This window comes from Balaenoptera borealis (assembly GCF_965194805.1).
Source record: "Balaenoptera borealis genome assembly, chromosome: 20".
NCBI classification, from domain to species: Eukaryota; Metazoa; Chordata; class Mammalia; order Artiodactyla; family Balaenopteridae; genus Balaenoptera; species Balaenoptera borealis.
Window position 1 is genome coordinate 19,167,111 of NC_138879.1, and position 21,513 is coordinate 19,188,623.

The window sequence follows — 21,513 nt, forward strand, 5'->3', positions numbered from 1 at the left end:
TCATGGGAAATGAAAAAGGGTCATAAATTTATTCTGAACTTTGGTATCGAGAAGAATGGTGATGTTGTTAAAGAAATAGGGATGAGGGGAGGGTGAATATGATATTTAACATGCTGCCCAGTGGTTCACAGGGTCTGGTTCTTTGGGAAAGCACCGAGCACTCTTTTGGCCCATGTCTCTCAAATCCCTCTGCCCATCACCGTCTCTACATCCAAACCTAACTGCTTTGAACTTTAATTGCAGCTCCTCCCCCCCCGCCACCCATGATCCGAAATGGTGCCAGGGATGCCCCCCCGCCCCCCCCACCGTACCGAATGCACGGGTCAGAGCCCCTGAGCCGAGGAAGGCCCCCACCTCCGCCCTCAAGGACGCCAGCTGGGCCCCCGCCGCCGCCTCCACCACCCCTGAGGAATGGCCACAGAGATTCTATTACCACTGTCCGATCTTTCTTGGGTGAGTAGCTAGCTGTTTTAGTCTCATAGTTCCTGTGGTGACTTCACTAATTCCAGTGGCCGCTGCAGAGTGGGAGTGGTCGCTTGGTGTCCTCTGTTCACTGCAGTTCCTCTCCTGACCTTCCCTCAGACTTCTGGGTCCCATCCATGGACATCCCTTTCCTTAGGCAAATTCTAGGCACGATTCTTTTGGAATAGATGGAAGTAAAATCAGCAGGTGTTGTGCTAACGCTAAAGCCAATCTCTTGTTCCCCAAGGCTCATTATTTGTGGTTAGCTTTTAGGTCAGAGGCTGTACCCTCTTCAGTATTATTGAGACAGGAATTACGTATCCTCCTAGGAAGAAGAGCTCCTTTCTGGACCTTTGAAAACAAAACAACACTGTGTACACAACTTTTATCTAGTAATCCAAAGCCACTGACTAGTTGTGTTACTTTGAAGAAGTCACTTCATTTTTTTGGACCTCACTTCCCTTATCTGTGAAACAAGGAGACTGACTAGCTCAAGAGTGTATCGGATTAACTTTTCCAAGGTTATAAATGAATCTTAGACCCCACCTAAGAGATTCTAATTCATTAGGTCTGGGATGGAGCACCAAGTAAAGATTGTCCAGCAGGTATTGTTAGACCCTCTGTTGAGGAAGTCTGGAAGGATCTGCACAGTCCCTTTTAGCCTGAACGCTGTAGATTCTTTAATGGTTGACTCTTCTCTGGCCCTGCTCTAGTCTGTTCCTGTTAAGTGGACCAGTATTTTTGCTTGGAGGATATGCCCTTTGGAATGTGATCGAGCCACACCCATAGAACATTTGAGCCTTCTTGTAGAGGGGTCATGGAAAGTGGGAGCGGGAGCCACGACATGGCCATCCCGACTGTGTTGCAGAGCTCAATGAGGGGAGCCCGGGCCAAAAGGGAATTTTCTGGTCAGATTGTTCACTAGCTGGTGGCATATAGTCCCATTTTAGATTAATTTCTACCAATTTGTGGATTCAGTTCAGTTGGTTTCCCATGGTGATAGTCTCTAACATGACTATGTTACCGAAACACAGAACTATATTTCCTTCTCCTGCCATGCAAACAGCTGGGCTCCTTTCCTGGTATGTGCCTGGTTTGGGGTGGAAACATTTAAAGAACCAGTTCAAAGACTCATTCCTTAACGTAAAGAGCCTTTGAACACACTCTGTGCATACAAGGCACAGAGAGTAATGCTGTTGCTGCCCTCACGAACCTTGCTTTAGTGGGCAAGGCAGGCCCTCATGGTACATCAGGAAGCCTGGGAGACTAGTATGGGGAGGGTCAGAAGTGGCAGAGGTGTGTGTGGGAGCACGAGGAAGGGTGATATGAATTAATATTCTGTTCCTTTTGCAGATGATTTTGAGTCAAAGTATTCTTTCCATCCAGTAGAAGACTTTCCTGCTCCAGAAGAATATAAACACTTTCAGAGAATATATCCCAGCAAAACAAACCGAGGTGAGAGAAGAGAATCATGGAAGGTCTTCCATAATTGCATAGGCTGTAGAATTGGTGTGTGCTTTTCTTAGCTTAAAATTTGCTTCTCCTTGTCTGCATTTTCTTAAAAAGACAACGAAGCCTTGTCCCAAATTTTAAAGGTTAGCTTGAAGAGCCTGTCTGTCTCTCATTTTAGGAATGTTTGGGTTATTCAGGGTCTGGTGGGTGACCTTGCGTATGTGGCTTTTATTTATTTTTTTCAGCTGCCCGTGGAGCCCCACCTCTGCCACCCATTCTCAGGTGAAGCCTGGCTTGGTCCTGTTCCTCAGGAAAAGGATGGACCCTCTCCTCTTCTCAGATGGTCCCTTCCATTCTCCCTGAAACCTGCATGACAGCTCCTAACGTGTTTCTCCAGTGCAGCCAACCTCGAGACTCCAGGCGTCCTCCCAGCCACCTCCATCTATGCATCTCGTCTCTGGACTTGGTGACCGGACTCTTTATATTGACAGTAGGGTCTCAAACCCTGCATCCATCCCTCCTCTTGCAAGCCCTGCTGGCCAGATGAGGAAAAAGATTCCATGTCTCCTGCTTTCCTCTGGGGAAAGGTGCCTTGTTGTGATGAATGAACTCATTGTCAGGGCAGGGTGGAGAATGGTACTCCTACCTTCTCCTACCCACTGTGGGGGGAGCTTGGTGGGTATATTATATTTCATCATTTTAGGAGGCTGGCATGGCCAGGACTTCTGGGGGTGGGCATTTTTAGTGAAATGGGAAAGGAGTTTGCAGAGAAGTGATCTGTTTTAAAGGTCAGGTTTAGAGCATGGGCAAGGAAGTGGGTCTGCTTTATTTTTAGGGGTATTTTGGTTTTGCCCTCACCCCACTCCACGCTCATACCCAGAAGTAGGTTGGATATAAATACTAAATACTAATCAGTTGAACTAAACATCTGATAAAAAGAGAGGGTGAAGTAAACTGGGGGTCCTTTTAGAGCTAGTCAGTTCCTCTGCGGCACAGGGACCAGGAGCCATGTGAGCCCTCTGGGGCTCCCTGCTCCATTTCTTCAGGTGCTGAGGCTGAGGGATGTTTTTCCTCCTCTCACCACCTATCCCCTCAAGAGAAAAGTCCCTTTCATTCATTCATTATGGATTCAGAAACCCCCAAAACCTCTAGTGAGATATAGGAAGATAGGACCTTGGCCTTGGCCTTAACCTTGACCTTGAGGCTGCCTCAGTCTTCTCTGCTTGGCCCTGAAGGCCATTGGCCCTGTCAGTCCTGTTCAGAAACTTCAGCCCCTGATGGGTGCTCCAGGATGATGAAGAAGGGAAGGGTGAAGCACCTTGCGGAAGGGATCAGCTCTGCGGGCTGTGAATGACTTTAACTAAGGCCCGCTCGTTGTGAAGTTCATAGACCATCTGAGTGAGCAGGCTCTTCCTGTTCCCTTCTGCACCGCTCAACCCCAAGACTGCAGGGGTTAACACAGCAGAGTGGAGAAGGGTGAGTAAGCTTATGGGGGTAGTCAAAGATTCCTCTGCCAAAAGCACAAGGACTTTGGTGCGGTGTGCCTCAGTCCAGTTGATCTTCCCTGGCAGCCAGCAGTATGTTGTTTCGTCTTCCAGGTCCTAGTTAAAGAGCACAGAGAAAATGGAGGTTCCCAATCTAGGTAGGAACTGAGCTTGGATCATGGTACAGGGACTTCCCCTTCTCCAACAGCACGATGGAGCTCCTGGGCTCCACATCCAGCTGGTTTGGTTTGCTAAAGCTATTGTCAAGTGCAGAGGCTGCTCAAAGCTTGAAGTGAGAGCAAAGGAGCTTTCATCAGATACATCACAGGCTTAAACTGCCCTAGGGACCTTTCCTATCTGTTGGATCACAGACGAAGGATCTGTACATGGTGCCCAGTGAAACCCAAGTCTTCCCAGTGCTAGATGAGAGAGCTCTCAACTTGGGTTATTTATCTGGGGTCTGCGATCCTTTGCCATCCCCTGGACCATATTGACTGTTGGGGCAAACCATGATTAAGTCTGTGACCACGCTTTTTCTAATCATTCTTTATTTATCATTCTTATTTTCAAATCTGTTAGCAGTTACCTCCCAGCAGTATCCCCCCAGCATCCTGAAGCCAGTGGAGCTTAGAGAGAGGATGCTAGTGGAGGGAAAAGGAGAAAGTACAAGACTTGATACCGCAACAGAGTTCCAGGGTAGATGCTGACCCCAGTTACTGAACTTGGACTGTGAAGTCTTCCCATTTATTTTTGAAATGGGAGTTGATGCCTTTTGTACGATGTTATCAAAGCGTATCTCTTTTCCCCTCACTACTCAAACATAGAGCATCGAAATGAGCATCACACATAAAAGCCAAACCCCAGCTTTTCAGTGGGGCTACTGTCTTCCTCCTGTATGACCTGATGCCCCTCATGTTCCCCAGCATTTGGACTGTGTCACGTGGGTATTGAATGTACTTTCATTTTCTTGGCCTCATGGAAAGAGGCCTGGGACTAGATCTAGTCCGATGGATTTTCTTCTTCAGAGCATGTTGATGACACAGTACCTATTTAAATGTCTTTGCCTTATACCTTATTTGGTCCCTGTGTTAATAACAGATTTATTATCATGTATATTTACTATTGATGAATGGGAATGTGAGCCTCATAGTTATTGATCTATTTTGTATGCTGTAAAAAGCTTGTAATACAGGTTTGAGGTGGGCTGGCTACAAGAGCACTAAAACTTCTCACCTTTTAAACTGCTCTTTTTATCTGCTTGTGGGAATGTCATCTCTTCAGTGGAAGATTGGGTGGTCTCACGTTGAGGCTGTTGCCCAGTCCCATTAACCCCCTTATCCCTTCCCAGAAGGAAGAGACATTGCCCAACTAGGCATCAGGAAGCTGTGTTAAAAGCCCTTGTGTGGGTTTGGTTTTATGATGTTTTTCTCGGGTGGGAAAAACTTCATAGTTGTTTCTTACTGCCCTTTCTGGGAAGCAGGCCAGTGGTCTGCAGGTTTTTAAATGAGCTAGATGCCCCTCTCCCCCTCTCCTCTGGTCCCCAAACCTGGATCGTAGCGCTGTGGTGCTCCAGGTGTGGTTTGCTCTTTCGGGGGGGGTTTCCTCCAGCTGCAGAGGCCCAGCGTTTTCCCAGCTGGGCCCGCAGAGTGAGAGCACCTAGGGCTATCCCACCCAACGGACATGAGGCTTCTGTCTCCAGAGTTCATCCCAGCCCTCCGAACTGGCAAAGGCAAGGAGACTAGCCACTGGCCATTGCCCTGGGGGCATCCCCTCACCCCATAGCTTCTCCTCTTGAAACCTAAATTTACCTCCAGGGAGAGGTGAGATAAAATTGTAAATAGACTTGCTACAGAGCAACTCAGGGTTGGGGTGTGTTTTAATTCTCCTGATCACTTGAAATAATCTGTAGGCTGAGTGCTTATGGGAGTGGGGGTGAAGTGTGACTCCAGGGTCCTTCCCTTCTGCAAAGCTCTGGGGGTGGAGTAGAGGGCATCTGAGGCCCTTTGATGGCACTACACTGAGCTGTCTGTTCTTCTGGAAACCCAACCTACAATCAACTGCAAATCAGATTCCTCACATTCCAGCTGTAGTCTTTCTTTCCCTGTTGGATCTCAGTCCCTGGCTGTACGTGGTCAAGGTGGCTTTCTGTGAGCCACCCTAATTTAGGGAATGGGAGGCATTACAACTCTGCCTTCAAGACTCGTCTCTTAAAAGCAAAATGAAGCAAAACTACAACCACCTTCAAAACACATACAAAAAAAAAAAAAAAGGATAATTTTAACCGAAGGAAGGGTTTGGTTCCATTCAACTCCACATTCATTGTGCCTTTACTTGTGTTAGATTTCTGTGCTTTCTTCCTCTCTCCCTCTTTGAAGCAATTAAAATCTTCCTTGATAACTGCTGTTTCCTTCTTTCTACTCTTGTCTGACAACTTAGTGGGTTCCCTCTCTAATTGTCTTAGATCTCATTCCACTGGTGGCAGAGGGGCCGAGCCTTCTTTTCTCACGTCTAACCCTTGTCCTTTTCCACGGCGACCAGCATGGGAGCCATCGTCAACACTGAATAAAAGACGAGAGTGACGTGTGTGAAGAGTGTATGTATGTATGTGTGCGTCCATCTTTGTCTGCATGTGGATTGGTTTCTTTTCTTCTAAAAAATAATTTATTGTATGATTTATTTTGGAGTTGTTTCTGATTACAGTACTCCCTCTCCCAATTAGCATTGATTTCTTTACCCCCTTCTACAATGTATAATCCGGTCTCAGGTTGGATTCTTTGGTACATTTCTTTCTTCTGGATGCCGTGCAGTTTAATTAAACCTTGCTTAAAAACAAAAGCAAAAAACCTGAAAACTGTGTAGTCTTGTCTGGAATACCACCACAAGTGGTGGCATAGAGGGGAGAAAATCTGTTGCCTCCGGTTAGGGTAGTGGTTTGATTCCAGATCCTCTGAGAAAGTAGAAATACTAACTTGGGCAGAAGCATCTGCAGCTTCCTGAGAGTTTTCTCTCCTCCCCTCCTGCTGTGTTTTGAAAATCACAGTTCCAGTTAGCCAGGCTGACTGAGTGATTCTGATAGAGTTGGTCATTATTTATATTTGCCACCTAACTCCCCTTTGCCCATGATTCCAGGGAACTCAGGAGACCCCCTGGCCTTGTGTCCTTTCCTTATATCCCTAATGCTTCTTTCCACCTGTGTGTGTGTGGTAGATTCTCACACTGTAGTGTGAAGAAAAGGTGAGGGCAGAACACACAGACTGTGTCTGTTTTTATGTGGGTGTTGCCTTTTTTTCTTCACTGCTTAAGTTGAAATCTTAGCTGGCTTTCTTGAACTTTGACTATAGGTGTCAGAATTGAACCAGACATTCTCTGCTTACTGTGGTCAGCTGACATACTCACCACTAAGATTTAATGAGCTTAACCTACACTTTCATCACTAGCAAAGGTCTTGAAATTATTTCCCATACTGGTTCATAATAAGTGTGTGTATGAGTCACTCTCACGGTTTGATATAAAAACCTATGAGGGTGCGGGAGCGAGGGGAAAAAAGGGCCTCCTTTCATTTTCATCCATATTTGCCAGGTTGGCTGAATTCCTGATTCTTTGACCCATCATTGTTATTAATATGATTAATAAACTACCTATTTATTGATTTAATTGTTCCTCCTGTGACTTTGAATAGCCCTCAAATAGAGCTTGCCTAAATGACCCTCAACTTCCTAACCCTGTAAGCTTTCTCTGTCCTATTGGGATGGTATTGCTCGTCTGTGTATGTGTGCACATGCCCAGACACACATAAGGATGCCGGACAGGTTCTTCCTGTGTCATTTGGTTCCTTCCCCCATGACACTGTGTATGGATTAGCAAGTGATAAGGACACTAGTTTGCCCACTTTAATTATTACCAAGACATAGCCGCTTATGGTGAATGTGCCTCTTAAGTGTTTTCTGGCCCAGCCCAGCCACTAACTGCAACTTACTGCAAGGAAGCTACCTGTCTCTGACTTCCTATTACTCTGCAGACAGAGGTAAGAGAACTAAAATGTCAACCTCAGGATCCTAACCACCCCAGAGGATAACTATGGGGAAATGCTTCGTCTTTGACATCACTGGAGCCCAGTCTGGATTGTTTTTACACATAATTGAATTCATTCTCCACTCCTAGGTTTAGGGGTGTGAGATCTAAAGGACTGTATGCTGTCTGACCACAAAAAATGTTCAAGCAAAAGATGGATATCCACTTGGCAGGAATGTCCTTTCCATTCATTCAGCAAGCGTTGATTGCATATTTTACTCTGTGCCAGACACTGACAATATGAAGACGAATAGGACATGGTCTTTGCCTCCAAGGAGCTCAGAGTCTAGCAGAAGACTTCAGGACAGCCACCAAGGGAAACCTATGCGGGGCATTAAAGGCTTTATGGTAATTAGCCAGGGCGGAAGGATGGTGACTGGCATTCCAGACATAGGAAACAGCAAGGCCAAGGCACAGAAGCGAGAAACAGTATGATGGTATGCTCATGTTACTGGAGTAGTGAAAAGAGAAAACTTCAATTAGGTAACCTTTTAGAGAACTTTCAATCTGGACATCCCGTGATTCTCTGCCTGCTTCCACAATAGTCACTTATTCTTGTAGGCTTTTCTTGGACCGGCGCTATATTTCCTGGTGAATGCTTTCATAGGCTCCAATATGCACGTTAAGTACTCATGGCTTCCTCTGCCCCCTCTGTCCCACTGTAACTGAGGTAGTTGTTCACCACCATCCCTTAAAAGCTGGCTGGGCACTTGTTACCATTTCTGGTTATGAAGGACAAGTTTTAGGTGCCCAGGTTATAAAAATAAATATAAACAGTGAAAGTTGCTTCTTTCTAGGTTCTATTCCCCTGTTAAGAGATCAGACATACCAGCTGGTAAAAAAGTCTCCATTCTGTGGTAACACTTTCTCCATTCATGGCAGCCTACGCTCTTCACTCTTGTAGTTTTCAGCTCCTAGAAAGCCATCTCTCCCTCCAAAACCTGCATCTGTCTATTCCCCCTCGGTATGTTTAAGTGGTCAGGAGTTTGATCTCCTGTCAGACTCCCTGAGTTTGAATTCCAGTTCTTCCACTTACTAGTTGTGTGACCTTGGGCAGATTTACTCAACCTCTCTATTTCAGTCTTCTCATTTGTGAAATGGAAATAATTCCAACTTCATGGGGGTGCCTGTGAGAATTAATAAGGTGATATAGTTAAAATACCAGAGCTCAGTGTCTGGCACACACACAAGCACTCAGTACTGGCTTTTATCTCCTATATGAATGAACTACAATTAAGTTGATTGTAATATTGTTTTCCTATTTCTCGGCTTGCTCTATTTCATTTGATATTGAAGGATGACAGATAAATGCTTACCATCACCTAGAACTGGGTTTGGGTTTTTAGTGGAACCTGGGTTATTAGCATTGGAAGCTGGCCTGTAAATTACTGCTCTAATTTATATTTTTCATTAAAAGCTCAGATTGCCACTCCTTCTGTAGTGGTCTTCTCTGGCCCTGAAACCCTTGTATTTAGCCATAAAAAAATATATTTTAAAATTAAGGGGCCATAATTCTCTCCACTCCCCACATTTGTGGATTAATGGGATTAATGATAGGAAGGTACACAGAATACCGTATTCTTATCTTTAACAAAATAAAAGCAAAGGCCTGGCCCTTTTTCTCACCCTTGAAACACAAATCAGGGAGATACTGTGAGGAAGTGCAGTGTATTTATGTTATGTATGTAGAACTTTACAAAGAAACATTGCTTTTGGTGTCAGGAAATGGTCCTAGGCCCTTCGAGGCCACCAAAATTCTGTGACCTCTAACTAACCCTCGGCACATTTGCTTTGTGTCTTGCAGTGTTGAGCATTAGATATGTAAAGCGCCTAGCATCATACCTCGCACCCAGAACCGCCCAAATAATGGTAGGTATTATGTAGTAACTCTCTGAAAATCTAGCCCATTAGGGTAAGGAAAAAATGGGTACGTGCAGCAGTGAGAAGGGGTACTGAAGGTAGGGCGTGGGAATACAGTCGCTAGCTGCAAAGACTACAGCTCCCGCCGGGCCTCACTCAGTCGGCCCCGGCGCAAGCGCGCGTCTTTCCGCCGAGGCCCCGGATGTAGACTGCCCCCACGGCTCGGTGGGCGCGGCCTCACAGTGGCGCTGAGGCCTGAGGCTCTCTTATTGGTTGTGCGCCTTCCCGCTTGATTGGTTGTGAAGGAGGGGGCTGGGGCCAAGGCGCGCGGCGCTCCGGCGACACCCAATCAGAAACGTGGCCGGGCTTTGGCGGGAGGCGGGAAAGCTGCTGCTGTGCAGATTTGGCGCGAGTGCGTCTGGGCTTTCCGGCTGACGGTGTGGGGGTTTGTCCAGGATCCTGTCGTGCACAGTCCCTTTAGTTTTGTGCGGGAGAAGTGAGAAGGCGCCGGCACTGAGGTGACGCAGCACTGTGAGGTGGAAAGGAGAGGAGGCCCAGGTCCTGGGGGGCGGCGGAGTTGGGTGAGGGGCTAGGGCGAGGACCGCGGGTTCTGTAAGAGGAGGAGAGCTCAGGTCGCGGGAGGGTGAGAAGGTCGGGGTAGGGAAGGGAGACGTGCGCTCTCGGAGTGCTCTGGCAGTTGTGCTGAGTGCGGCAGGAGGGAGACGTTCCCCGAACATCTGGGGCTATGTGGGGCCGAGAGTTGGGTAGAGCGGGGATTGAGTGCGGGGTGAGGGCTTGGGGAAGCCTGTAAATGTGGGAGGCTGCTGGGCTAAGCTGGTGTTAACGATGTACCCCGTGCCTGGAGCCAGGGGAGTAGAAGTACTATGGACGCCAATTAAGATCAACTTGCTATTGCACGTCTCGAGTGGTTAAAAATTTGGGCTCTGGAGCCAGAATGCCTGGTCTTATATCCTGCTTTGCTGTGACGTTGGGCCTCTCTGCCTCTGTTTTTTCATCAGTAAGATAAGGATAATAGTACCTACCTCTAAGGTGGTTGTAAAACTTAAAGGAGTTAATACCTAAAATGTCTATGACAGCCTTTTACTCGTAGTAGGTGGTGTTCGCTATTGTTGCATAGATTCGGATATGAAGCAGAATTAAATGCTAAAATATTGTTATAACATAATCTACTTCTGAAATGAATTTTGATCTTCGGTATAAGTTACATGTTAGTTGTTTTTTCTTCACTTTTACATATTGACTGGCTGTCCTGTTCTCTTTTTTGTACACAGCTGTGTTGCCATCATGCCTCAAACCCGCTCCCAGTCACAGGCTACAATCAGTTTTCCAAAAAAGAAACAGCCTCGGACATTGGACAAAGCTAAAAACTCCAGTGACACCAAACTAGAACTGACAAATGTCCAGGCCATACCCCGTTCTCCTTGTGCAAAAATTCTGCCTCTTAGCCCCAGAAAACGTCTGGGTAAGCTATCCATTATTTGAGTACAACTTTTTGACTGGTAGCTCTCGACCTCTCTTTCTCAATAATAAGATGCCTTTGAAACAGCTTTCTGAGTTCAGTTAAGACCACTCTGTTCCCTTTGGTTATTTTCAGAATGGTTGCTAAGTGCTTACTGAACTTCAGAATTAAGCTACTTATTGAGATTACTTTCCGAACTACTTAATAGGTCTGATCTTCAGTTCCTTAATACTGAATTTGGTTCTGTCAGTGTTTTAAACGACCTTGCAGTTAGTTATATAGTATTTTGAGACTTGCCTCGATAGTTGTGAAATTAAGAAAAACAGGTGACAATTCTTGTTTTAGAACAGTGGTTGGTAATCCTTTCTTTTTCTTTCCTTTTTTTTTAAAATTATTTTTTGTTTGGTTTTGTTTTTTCCTTTCTTGTTTTAGATCATCTGTTTTTAATGAGGGGTGATTTGGTAGGATCTGGAGACATTTTTAGTTGTCATAACTGAGGGGGTGATACTGACAATAAAGGCTGGGAATGCTGCTCAATATTCTACAGTGCACAGGACAGTCCCCCACAATGAAAAATTATTTGGTCCAAGATATCAATGGTGCCAAGGTTGGGAACCCCTGTTTTAGAGCAATCCTAGAATTTCATCCCATTAAAACCTCTATCAAATAGTAAGACTCAGTGGTGCCATCTGGTGGCCACTAGTTGCTTCTGGATGAGAGGCATTTTATTTTGGTGGTTCTGACCATGATAGAAATTCATCCCCCTTTTCTGTGGGGGGGGATGCAGAGATCTTTCCAAGTCCTTTTACTATCCACTGCTATGAATGACCACATTTTGATTTTAATGTTTCAGGTGACGACAACCTGTGTAACACTCCCCGTTTACCTCCCTGTTCTCCACCAAAGCAAAGCAAGAAAGAAAATGGTCCCCCTCGCTCACGTACATCTAAGGGGCGCAGATTGGTATTTGACAATCAGCTGACAACTGAGTCTCCTAGCAAAAGAGAACAAGCCAGAGTTCACCAAAACAAAATACGTTCCTCAGGTCCAAAAGGTCAAGACATCGCAACAAATTCTGAGCAGAGACGTCCACTGGAGAAAGAATCTGCATGTTTGAGACTTCTCAAGCAAGAAGGTTGGTTCTTACATGGCAGCTGATAGTGCAGCCTCGTAAACAAGGCTGGTGATTCCAAGTGAAACCTGGTGGGTCTTCTCAGTCACCTCTGTTGTGTCTAATTGTCCTTTCATGTCTGGCACAGGCACTTGCTACCAGCAAGCAAAGCAGCTTCTGACGACAGCTGTCCCAGATCAGCTGCCTGCCAGGGAAAAGGAGATGGATGTCATCAGGAATTTCCTGAGGGAGCACATCTGTGGGAAGAAAGCTGGAAGTCTTTATCTTTCTGGTGCTCCTGGAACTGGAAAAACTGCCTGCTTAAGCCGAATTCTGCAAGACCTCAAGGTACATTGAGAGTCTGAATGCTCTTGCCAAAATGATACTTGGTTATCAAGGGTTAAGAAAAAGTAGAAGTGCTTAGGGGACTGCAGTTTTCCCCAAAATAAGACATTTTTAATTACACTGTCTAAATCTTTCCAAATGAAAGTGGACCTTATTCTCTTGTATGCTGTTAACTCTTCAAAGACACTTCAGGTTCCATCAAACCTTTATCTGAGGCCAAAATAACTCGCATGTTTGCATTTTTCTAGAAGGAACTGAAAGGCTTTAAAACTATCATGCTGAATTGCATGTCCTTGAGGAGTGCCCAGGCTGTATTCCCAGCCATTGCTCAGGAGATTTGTCAGGAAGAAGTATCCAGGCCAGCTGGGAAGGACATAATGAGGAAACTGGAAAACCATATGACTGCGGAGAAGGGCCCCATGATGTAAGCATTGCTCTGCTGCATGTTGCTCTGTGAAAATCTGCAGGATCCATTGCCCACAAACTCACATTCTCATCTCTTGAATTTAGCAGTTTGCTCATAAAAAGAACATTTCCTATATTTTCTCTCTGAGGGGTAGTTACATAAGCTTAAAAGGAAAGAAGAAAAGAAAAAACAAAAACCTTCTAATTTTAAATTGGGGGGAAATGTTTTTAAACTAATTACTTGAAAAACCTGTATGTTATTTTCTGGTGATGATGGGGGTATCATCATAACAGTGACTGGAGGTGGGACAGATTATGATCTTCAAACTGGTCTTAGCTGTAGGAATGTGACCTAGCGTCAGCCCAGATCAAACAGATTGGAGAGTTAAGAAGGTGAACATGGGTACTAATTGTTTCTCTTTTTTTGTAGTGTGTTGGTGTTGGACGAGATGGACCAGCTGGACAGCAGAGGGCAGGATGTATTGTACACGCTGTTTGAATGGCCATGGCTAAGCACTTCTCGGTTGGTGCTGATTGGTTAGTGCTCTGTTGTTGATGTTACGTGGTGGTTCTAAAGACCTTTTTTTAAATCTCTTCAGTTTATTCATCACATATTTTGTTTTGTTTTGTTTTTTGGCTGTGCCATGCAGCTTGCGGGATCTTAGTTCCCCGACCAGGGATTGAACCCGGGCCCCAGCAGTGAAAATGCCAAGTCCTAACCACTGGACCACCAGGGAATTCCCTTACCAACTATTATTTGATCTTACACCAGCTTTCTGCTTTCTTACCAAAATAAGAAAGTTACTATAAAATAATAAGAACCTTAATCTAAGTCAAATCAACTTTGTTAACTCTGGATAGAAATGACATAATGCTGCATTTCAGAGACAATTGATTTTGGGAGTATCTGATCCTGCTTATAATTGAACAATTCTAATCCTAACTCGAAAAGAGCATTCTTCGATGATTATGTACATCTTATCTAATGGATATTCAGGGTGGAGGGTGGGGGAAAGTGGGAAACAACAGTTGGAATGCCGGATTATAACTGGAAATTTTATTCAGTTTTTTGGTGGGTGTTTTTTTGTTTTTTTAATATTTATTTATTTGGCTGCGCTGGGTCTTAGTTGTGGCGTGCGGGATCTAGTTCCCTGACCAGGGATTGAACCCGGGCCCCCTGCATTGGGAGCGTGGAGTCTTAACCACTGGACCACCAGGGAAGTCCCTTATTCAGCTTTCAGAGGGTTTAGTTTTCCTTTTATGATGATTTGACCAATGATGCTTAGTGTTATTTATCTCCTTCTCAGGTATTGCTAATACCCTGGATCTCACAGACAGAATTCTGCCGAGGCTTCAAGCTAGAGAAAAATGTAAGCCACGGCTGTTGAACTTCCCACCTTATACCAAAAATCAGATAGCCACTATCCTGCAGGATCGACTTAATCAGGTGAGTGCCAAGCATTGTACCAAGCTGAGTGTTCCTTGTATCACCTGTGAAGATGGTTCAAAAATATTTTGCTTTGATTGCATTACTAAACAGGGAGTTCCTATAGCCCATTCATTTTTATATGAATTTCTACTCTTGGCTCCATTTTAGATGCCTTAGTGTTGGAATAAAAAGAGTTAGAGGAGTCATCCAAATGCTTCTCTAATGGCCTTTTAAAATAGGACCTGTGGGGACCTCCCTGGTGGCGCAGTGGTTAAGAATCCGCCTGCCAATGCAGGGAACACGGGTTCGAGCCCTGGTCTGGGAAGATCCCACATGCTGCGGAGCAGCTAAGCCCGTGCGCCACAACTACTGAGCCTGCGCTCTAGAGCCTGCGAGCCACAACTACTGAGCCCACGTGCTGCAACTACTGAAGCCTGAGCGCCTAGATCCTGTGCTCCACAACAAGAGAATCCACCGCAGTGAGAAGCCCGCCTACCACAACGAAGAGTAGCCCCTGCTCACCGCAACTAGAGAAAGCCTGCGAGCAGCAATGAGGACCCAACACAGCCAAAAATAAATAAATAAATTTATAAAATAGGACCTATGAAAACACTTTCTCTATTGAAAATGGCCAAATAGATTTTAGTTTAGTTTAGTTTTGCTAATTTAAGTTTCAACTGCTTTTTTTTCCCTTTGTGAACCTCTACCACATTCCTACAAAATGCTTAAATGTATGAAATCTCCATTTACTTCTAAGCAGAAAAGGCATCTTAGACCCTGAAGGTTGGTCAATCAAGTCTAGGACCTAAATTGCAGAGGGGAAGTCTTATAGTTCAAACTGTCATCTTCTATGTGTTGTTCAAAGGCATCTAAAGATCAGGTCCTGGACAATGCTGCCATTCAGTTCTGTGCCCGCAAAGTCTCTGCTGTTTCGGGAGATGTTCGCAAAGCGCTAGATGTTTGCAGGTGAGTTATGGCACTGTTGGCTGCTTTTATTAAAAAAAAAGAAATGCTGTTAATTGTCTCATGTAACTCAAGTGAATGTGGCTTAAGAGGCTCCATTCTGCCACATTTTACACTCAGAAAGGAGGACTTGTTTCTCAGTGGGGAGCTCTGCATTTCCACCCTGTTAATGTCTGAAACATTATCAGTCCATTACCTACAGAGGGAGAAACAAATGAGATGTTGCTGGCACTCCCTGTGGTGATTATAGATTGGTTAATTACATTTGTATTAAAAAAGACTCCAGTTTACTTTTCCATTAGCTGGTCTCAAGCAGGTTTATTTATGGACCTGAACCATCTTTGCCTTTAGACTCTTTTTCCCTTCCTTTGCTTTTGTGAGCACCCCTTCCTCCAGTTGGTAGTCCCCCACAGTTGTACTCCAGACCTCTCTCTCCCTTCCCATCCCCCGGCCCCTCCTGCTGGGGAAAGCCTCTGTGCTGACTGATGAAATTTCTTCCTTCCCAGTAGGGACACTTGGTCCATTAAAATGATACTTGCTGCGTTGGCCCGCTGGTCCAACTTCCCCCTACTGCCATGCAGAAGATCCAAGTCTGGCTTATGGCTTCCTGTGGGCAAAGTACTTTGGAGAGAGCAGTGGGAGAGTAAGCTCTTCCTGTTGCTAGATGGTGTGATCCTGGATTTGAGTTTCCCCTAGTCAGCAAACTACTTGGGTAGAGACTGCAACTATGAGCAAGAGTCAAGTAGGCCAGTGTGGTCTTAGCCTACACATATCCTGTGTATAGATAACTGAGGACTCTCCTCTTAGGTCTGGTGTGTATGGGTGGTACTGGCTCTCTTTAGTCAATCACCCACACTACGTATCCTCTCTCCTGTCCATGACGGGTTTTCCTCCTCCAAAATGTTATCATTGGCTCAGTGTACGATGACTTACTCGGCCTCTGTAATAGGAAACCATGTAGTGTTGAAGTTTCTCAGATTCCCTGGTCCATGAATTATTTCAAGGCAATTAAGTCTCCTGGAGCTGAGACATAACCCAATTTTGTCTGGGGGCTTTAAAATTATAAAACATGTTGCTTTTTGTTAATGTGCCTGTTTTTGAGCTTGGTGGTTTGGTGTGGTGTTTGGTTTGGCTCAGCCTAAATTAATTTTAGAAATATTTTTTTTTTACAGGAGAGCTATTGAAATTGTAGAGTCGGATGTCAAAAGCCAGACTATCCTCAAACCACTGTCTGAATGTGAGTAGTTTATCTCCTTTCTGTCTTCCTTTATAATTGGAAGCTTAACTTCTCTGAGGAAAGAGATAGAGAGCTGAAATGAGCATAGTTAAATCCACACTCACCCATTTGTGTATGGGTGTCGTGTTTTTCATCAATTTCATCCACTTTATTTCCATCTTGCCTGCCAGTGCTATAATCCATGCGTTACTGGAAATGAGTTCTCCAGGGTGTTACATGAATGGTTGGGACAGAGTCAGTTTTCTTTCCAAGCTCTAGGAATGAAAACTAGACAGTAAGGTTGGATCAGCTTCTCTCTGGGTACTTATGTTGAGTGCACTTTAGGTCTCAACATAGGTGGAAGCAAAGCTTGGGAAGTAAGAGAGTCAGACGGGAAAGAATTGAGTTCAACTTGAGATATCGCAAACCTTTAAACAAGTCTAGGAGGGTGGAGGTACAAAGATAGTATTGCTACATTAAACTGCAGGCTTTTACAAAAATGACAAAATTAATTTTCCTTTCCCTCAGCCTTGTTCTCTTAGCTATGGCAGATGTAAAACGGCCATGGACTACATATCTTGTGTTTAATATCCACTCTTAATCTTTAGAAACAGGACAGTCTGATTTGATTGTTTCTTCCTTCACTCCTGCACTGGTTGAGTGTTATTAAAATTGTTTCTAGCACCATAGTTCCACAGAAGACTCTTTTTTTCATCAACTTGTTGAAAGAAAATTACTAAAAATATTTCAGAATTAGCCAAACTTAGTGCTTAGACTCATAGCAGGTCATATTTGCCAATGCATAGACTAGATACTGGTTTCTCTTCAACTTTTCACATTATTCCCTTTTTTCCCTTACCAATAACATTTAGGCTTGCCAGTGGACCCTGTGAGCACCACCCGCACACATACAGCTAAAAGGGGTTGTGAATTCCTGTCATAAATTATTAATCTAATTCCTGTCTTTTGACCTCTGGTAGGTGTGGTTAGATTTTAATGGCTCTAGAAAGCTATAGGGAGACTGACTTGAAATAGATATAAGAAGACACTCTCCAACAAATAGCACTAACTGGGCTTCTTTGACACAGTGTGGGTACCCCAGTGTTGAAGATACTCAGACACAAGCTGGATAGGTGACCACTTTTTGGGATTGTTTTGAAGAGACTCAGCTGTTGGGTAGGGAGCGAGACTAGACCTCTAAATTCCTCTCAGCTTTAAGATTCTGCTTGTTTGATCGCTGATCTCCAGTTTCTCCATGACGATTAGTCCTGGGTAGCATCCCATTTGTGGTCATGAAATAGAAGCAAACTCTTGTGAGACAACTGACTTAGTCTCAGGAAGTAACTTTAGGCAAAGGTTGTTACAGAGCAAATCCCTCCTCTGTCTTGCAATTCCTGCGTCCAAACAATGAGGCCACAATCCTCCGAAGCTTGTTGGCAGTTTCCCAACCTCCAGACTCTGAGATGGTGCTATCTGCTAAGATATCCAGTGACATTTTCTCAAGTGTTGCTCTCCTGGAGATCAGCTTGGGCAAATGAACCCAACCTCAAAGGTCATTTGGGGAGGCTATCTAGAGGACTTAGGTAGGATTGTCCACGTTTAGCCACTCTTTTTTTTTTTTTGATGTGGACCATTTTTAAAGTCTTTATTGAATTTGTCACAATATTGCTTCTGTTTTATGTTTTGGTTTTTTGGCCATGAGGCATGTGGGATCTTAGTTCCCCAACCATGGATCGAACACGCAGCCCCTGCACTGGAAGGTGAAGTCTTAACCACTGGACCGCCAGGGAAGTCCCCTAGCCACTCATTCGATTTGAAATATTAGGTAATTTTTTGAGCCTTTAAAAATGACCAGGGACTTCCCTCGTGGCGCAGTGGTTAAGCATCTGCCTGCCAATGCAGGGAACACAGGTTCGAGCCCTGGTCCGGGAAAGATCCCACATGCCGCGGAGCAACTAAGCCCGTGCACCACAACTACTGAGCCTGTGCTCTAGAGCCTGCGACCCACAACTATGGAAACCTGTGTGCCTAGAGCCCGTGCTCTGCAACAAGAGAAGCCACCGCAATGAGAGACGCCCGCACCACAATGAAGAGTAGACCCCGCTCGCCGCAACGAGAAAAATCCTGGACGCAGCAACAAAGACCCAACGCAGCCAAAAATAAATAAATGAATTAAAAAAAAAAAAAAAGACCAGGCCCAGCCATCTTTGTTTCAAGGTTCTATCCTTCTTTGCCTTTGAGATATTAGGAACCTTCCAAGGCTGAGTACATTGGTTCTCTGTCTGGTCCTTATTCTTTCATGAGGTGGATTTCGTCTCTCTGACATTAAATTGCACTCTACAGGATAAAATAGCTCACCGTTCTGCCCAGAAAAAGGATAACTCTACTTTCCAAGTCATGTCACACTTTGGCATCTTTCTAAGGATCACATTTTGTCTCATCCTCTGGCTTCTAGTTACAGAATTGGAACTTCTGCTTTGCTCTTGAATTTCCTTCTGCTAAAACTTAATATCATCTGTCTCAATACCCACAATATTTAAAAAATCTAATTAAGCTTGATTTATTTACTTTATAGGTAAATCACCCTCTGAGTCACTGGTTCCCAAGCGGGTTGGTGTTATTCACATATCACAAGTCATTTCGGAAGTTGATGGAAACAGAATGACTTTGAGCCGAGAAGGAGCACAAGATTCCTTCCCTCTTCAGCAGAAGATCTTGGTCTGCTCTTTGCTGCTCTTGACCAGGCAGTTGAAAATCAAAGAGGTCACTCTGGGGAAGGTTAGTTGGGAATCTCAGCAGATGGAGCTGAGGTGGAGATGAGAATCTGCTTTGCAGAGCAGATATTTTCCAAAAGGCCTATCACGCTCCAGCTGATGTGAATTAAAAATGGATTTTAACAGTAAGAATAAGTACTGGTATCATGTAAAAGGCAGCTGACTATTTCCCTTGGGTTGTGGTTGAGACCTTACCATTAATCTTCTCCCCTTTATTTCTGCCTCTCCCTATGAAATATATAAAGCCCCTTTCTTGCATTACAGTATAGGTTTTTGGCAGTATCTCCAAAATGCCTTTTCAAGGATTTCATTGAAAAGGGAGAGAATTAGGGTATTCAGATAACTATTTTGCAAACCCAGATTCACAGTCTTTTAAAAGATTACAGGGTTACAAGAGATATGACTTTTAAGCAACATTTGTTCTCCTTTGTTTCCTCTCAGTTATATGAAGCCTATAGTAACGTCTGCCGCAAACAGCAGGTGGCAGCTGTGGACCAGTCAGAGTGTTGGTCACTTTCAGGGCTCTTGGAGGCCAGAGGCATTTTTGGATTAAAGAAAAACAAGGAAATGCGCTTAGCAAAGGTACAATGAACTGCTTCTTTGTGACACTGCTTTTAATTGTCCTGCTTTGGCGAGCTTATCTTTTGCTCAAGTAAAGATTTAAAAATGACCACAATTAGATAAACAATTTTTTTTGTTAGGTAGGGTTTAAGGTGTGTGAATATAGGGCTGTAGTATGAATGAGATTTTTTTTTTTTTTCGGGCTATTGCAAAAGCAGTGTTTAACTTGCTTGCCTCTTGTGAGAAAAGTTTAACACGGTAGAAGTTTGTGTAATGAAAACTGCTTTTGTTAGTTCTCCACCATGAAAAGTCCTTTTCTCTTCTTTGCAGGTGTCTCTGAAGATTGAAGAAAAGGAAATAGAGCATGCTCTGAAAGACAAAGCTTTAGTTGGAAATATCTTAGCTACTGGATTGCCTTAAATTCTTTTCTTTTATACTAATATTCTGCCTAAAATTATCTGGCTGGCATTTAGAGAGGGATGGAATCTTCATTTTATTACTTTATACACTTAGGTCTGAAAGCAAACATGACCTTTTTTACTTAAAACTGATAAAATTTAAGCTATAAATTCATGAATATTAGCACAGAATTATATATCTTTGGGTCTTATTATGTTTATGCATTAAAGACTACCAAGTAGACCCTTTTTAATTATTCACTGCCTCTACCTCTAGTGTGCCTCTAACCAACATGCTTGCAAGTATACAGACTTAGGCTGTGGAAAGTTTATATATTTATCTCTGTTTCCTCAAACATTGGTGTATTTTAAAGAATTTTTGGACTAGAGGAAGAAGAATGAAAAAGGGGATGATCCAGGAAAATAAGCAAGTCCACGTGGAGATCTGGAGGACACTTTGATCAAAGAATGTTTTTCTTTTTGGAGTATACTGTGTTCATGTTGCAGATACGTCCACATTGTGACATTTTAAAGGCTCATTGAGTGTCTTGGGCACTCCCAAGCTTGTGGAGGTGGTAAGGAGAATGTGACTACAGATTGTGAATATATTTATTTTCAAGTTGCATTCTTCGTCTTCTTAAGCAATCACATTTCAGGAGAGCTCAAACTTTCGGAAGGCAATGTGAAAATTGTGAAAATCCTCCCCAAACTGTCCCACTGTCCTAGCTGCCCTCAGATGAAGCCACTTGTTTCAAGATGCCTTCATTTGGGGTTGGATTTTCATTGACACCTCATTTTCCCAGTCTTCTTAGATAAATGTATCCATATGGTTACTCAAGTCTCCCCTTTTTTCTGGGTTTGGTTTCCAGTGGCATTAAATGGCAATTTGTGACAGGGACACCAGAGGGCACCATTATAACACTGACTGCCTTGAAAGTGCAGGCATAGGGCTGGGGTAGTTTTGAGAGAAGGGGAAAAGAGAAACTTACGTTTGCTTCATTTGGGAGGTTGCTGTACATTTATAACTCGAGCAAATGCTTGGAATGCAAACCATGAGCGCTGTGAATGGTCTGAGAGCCAGTGACCAAGTCTGCTGCTCCCTGAGCTCTTCTGCCTCCTCCCGCCTTCCCGATATGGCTTGGGTTTGAGAACTTGATATGTGTACAAATGATCTGTTGGCCACTGTTTCGTTCATGCTGCCCACTGTATCCTTGCAATGCGATCTGGGCTACAGCAGGTGGTATGGGATAGAAGGGCACACAGAGCCCTCTGAAATGAACACTACCCACCGGTGTGTGTAGCAGCGCATAGTCTATAAGACAGGAGTCTGACTGTCTCACCGTCACACTCCTTTACTAGAGCATTCATTCCCTCTGAGAGCAATTTGTGAGGGGAGGACACAGTTCTATACCTAGAAGCTTGTAAAGTATCTGGGGCTATAAGGGTTAACCAGCATAATTGCAGAGATTGTCCGAAGGCTGATGGAAAGCAGAGACTGAATG

The 21,513-nt window shown here is 44.2% G+C and overlaps 2 protein-coding genes across 12 annotated transcripts in view; both read left to right on the plus strand.

The window, feature by feature from the left end:
* WIPF2 (WAS/WASL interacting protein family member 2) overlaps window positions 1-2,491 on the plus strand; it is a 39,271-nt gene extending 36,780 nt beyond the window's left edge. For all 6 annotated transcript variants that reach the window (XM_082371777.1, XM_082371780.1, XM_082371776.1 and 3 more), the window contains 3 exons: window positions 244-453; window positions 1,816-1,917; window positions 2,160-2,491. In XM_082371777.1, the coding sequence (XP_082227903.1) occupies window positions 244-453; window positions 1,816-1,917; window positions 2,160-2,200 (353 nt within the window). In that variant the 3' untranslated portion in view covers window positions 2,201-2,491. The remainder of the gene's footprint in view (window positions 1-243; window positions 454-1,815; window positions 1,918-2,159) is intronic.
* Window positions 2,492-2,697: 206 nt separating this feature from the next.
* CDC6 (cell division cycle 6) lies at window positions 2,698-20,634 on the plus strand. Of its 6 annotated transcripts, XM_082371766.1 has the most exons (13): window positions 2,698-3,390; window positions 9,274-9,338; window positions 10,622-10,812; window positions 11,663-11,944; window positions 12,069-12,268; window positions 12,514-12,689; window positions 13,101-13,207; window positions 13,978-14,117; window positions 14,965-15,065; window positions 16,235-16,299; window positions 18,854-19,056; window positions 19,494-19,634; window positions 19,944-20,634. In XM_082371766.1, the coding sequence occupies exons 3-13, from the start codon at window positions 10,635-10,637 to the stop codon at window positions 20,031-20,033; spliced, it is 1,683 nt and encodes a 560-aa protein (XP_082227892.1). In that variant the 5' UTR covers window positions 2,698-3,390; window positions 9,274-9,338; window positions 10,622-10,634; the 3' UTR covers window positions 20,034-20,634. The 6 variants fall into 6 exon arrangements, with proteins under 6 accessions (XP_082227892.1, XP_082227893.1, XP_082227889.1 ...); XM_082371767.1 differs by lacking the exon at window positions 9,274-9,338; XM_082371763.1 differs by lacking the exons at window positions 2,698-3,390; window positions 9,274-9,338 and adding an exon at window positions 9,688-9,847.
* The last annotated feature ends 879 nt before the right edge of the window (window positions 20,635-21,513 follow it).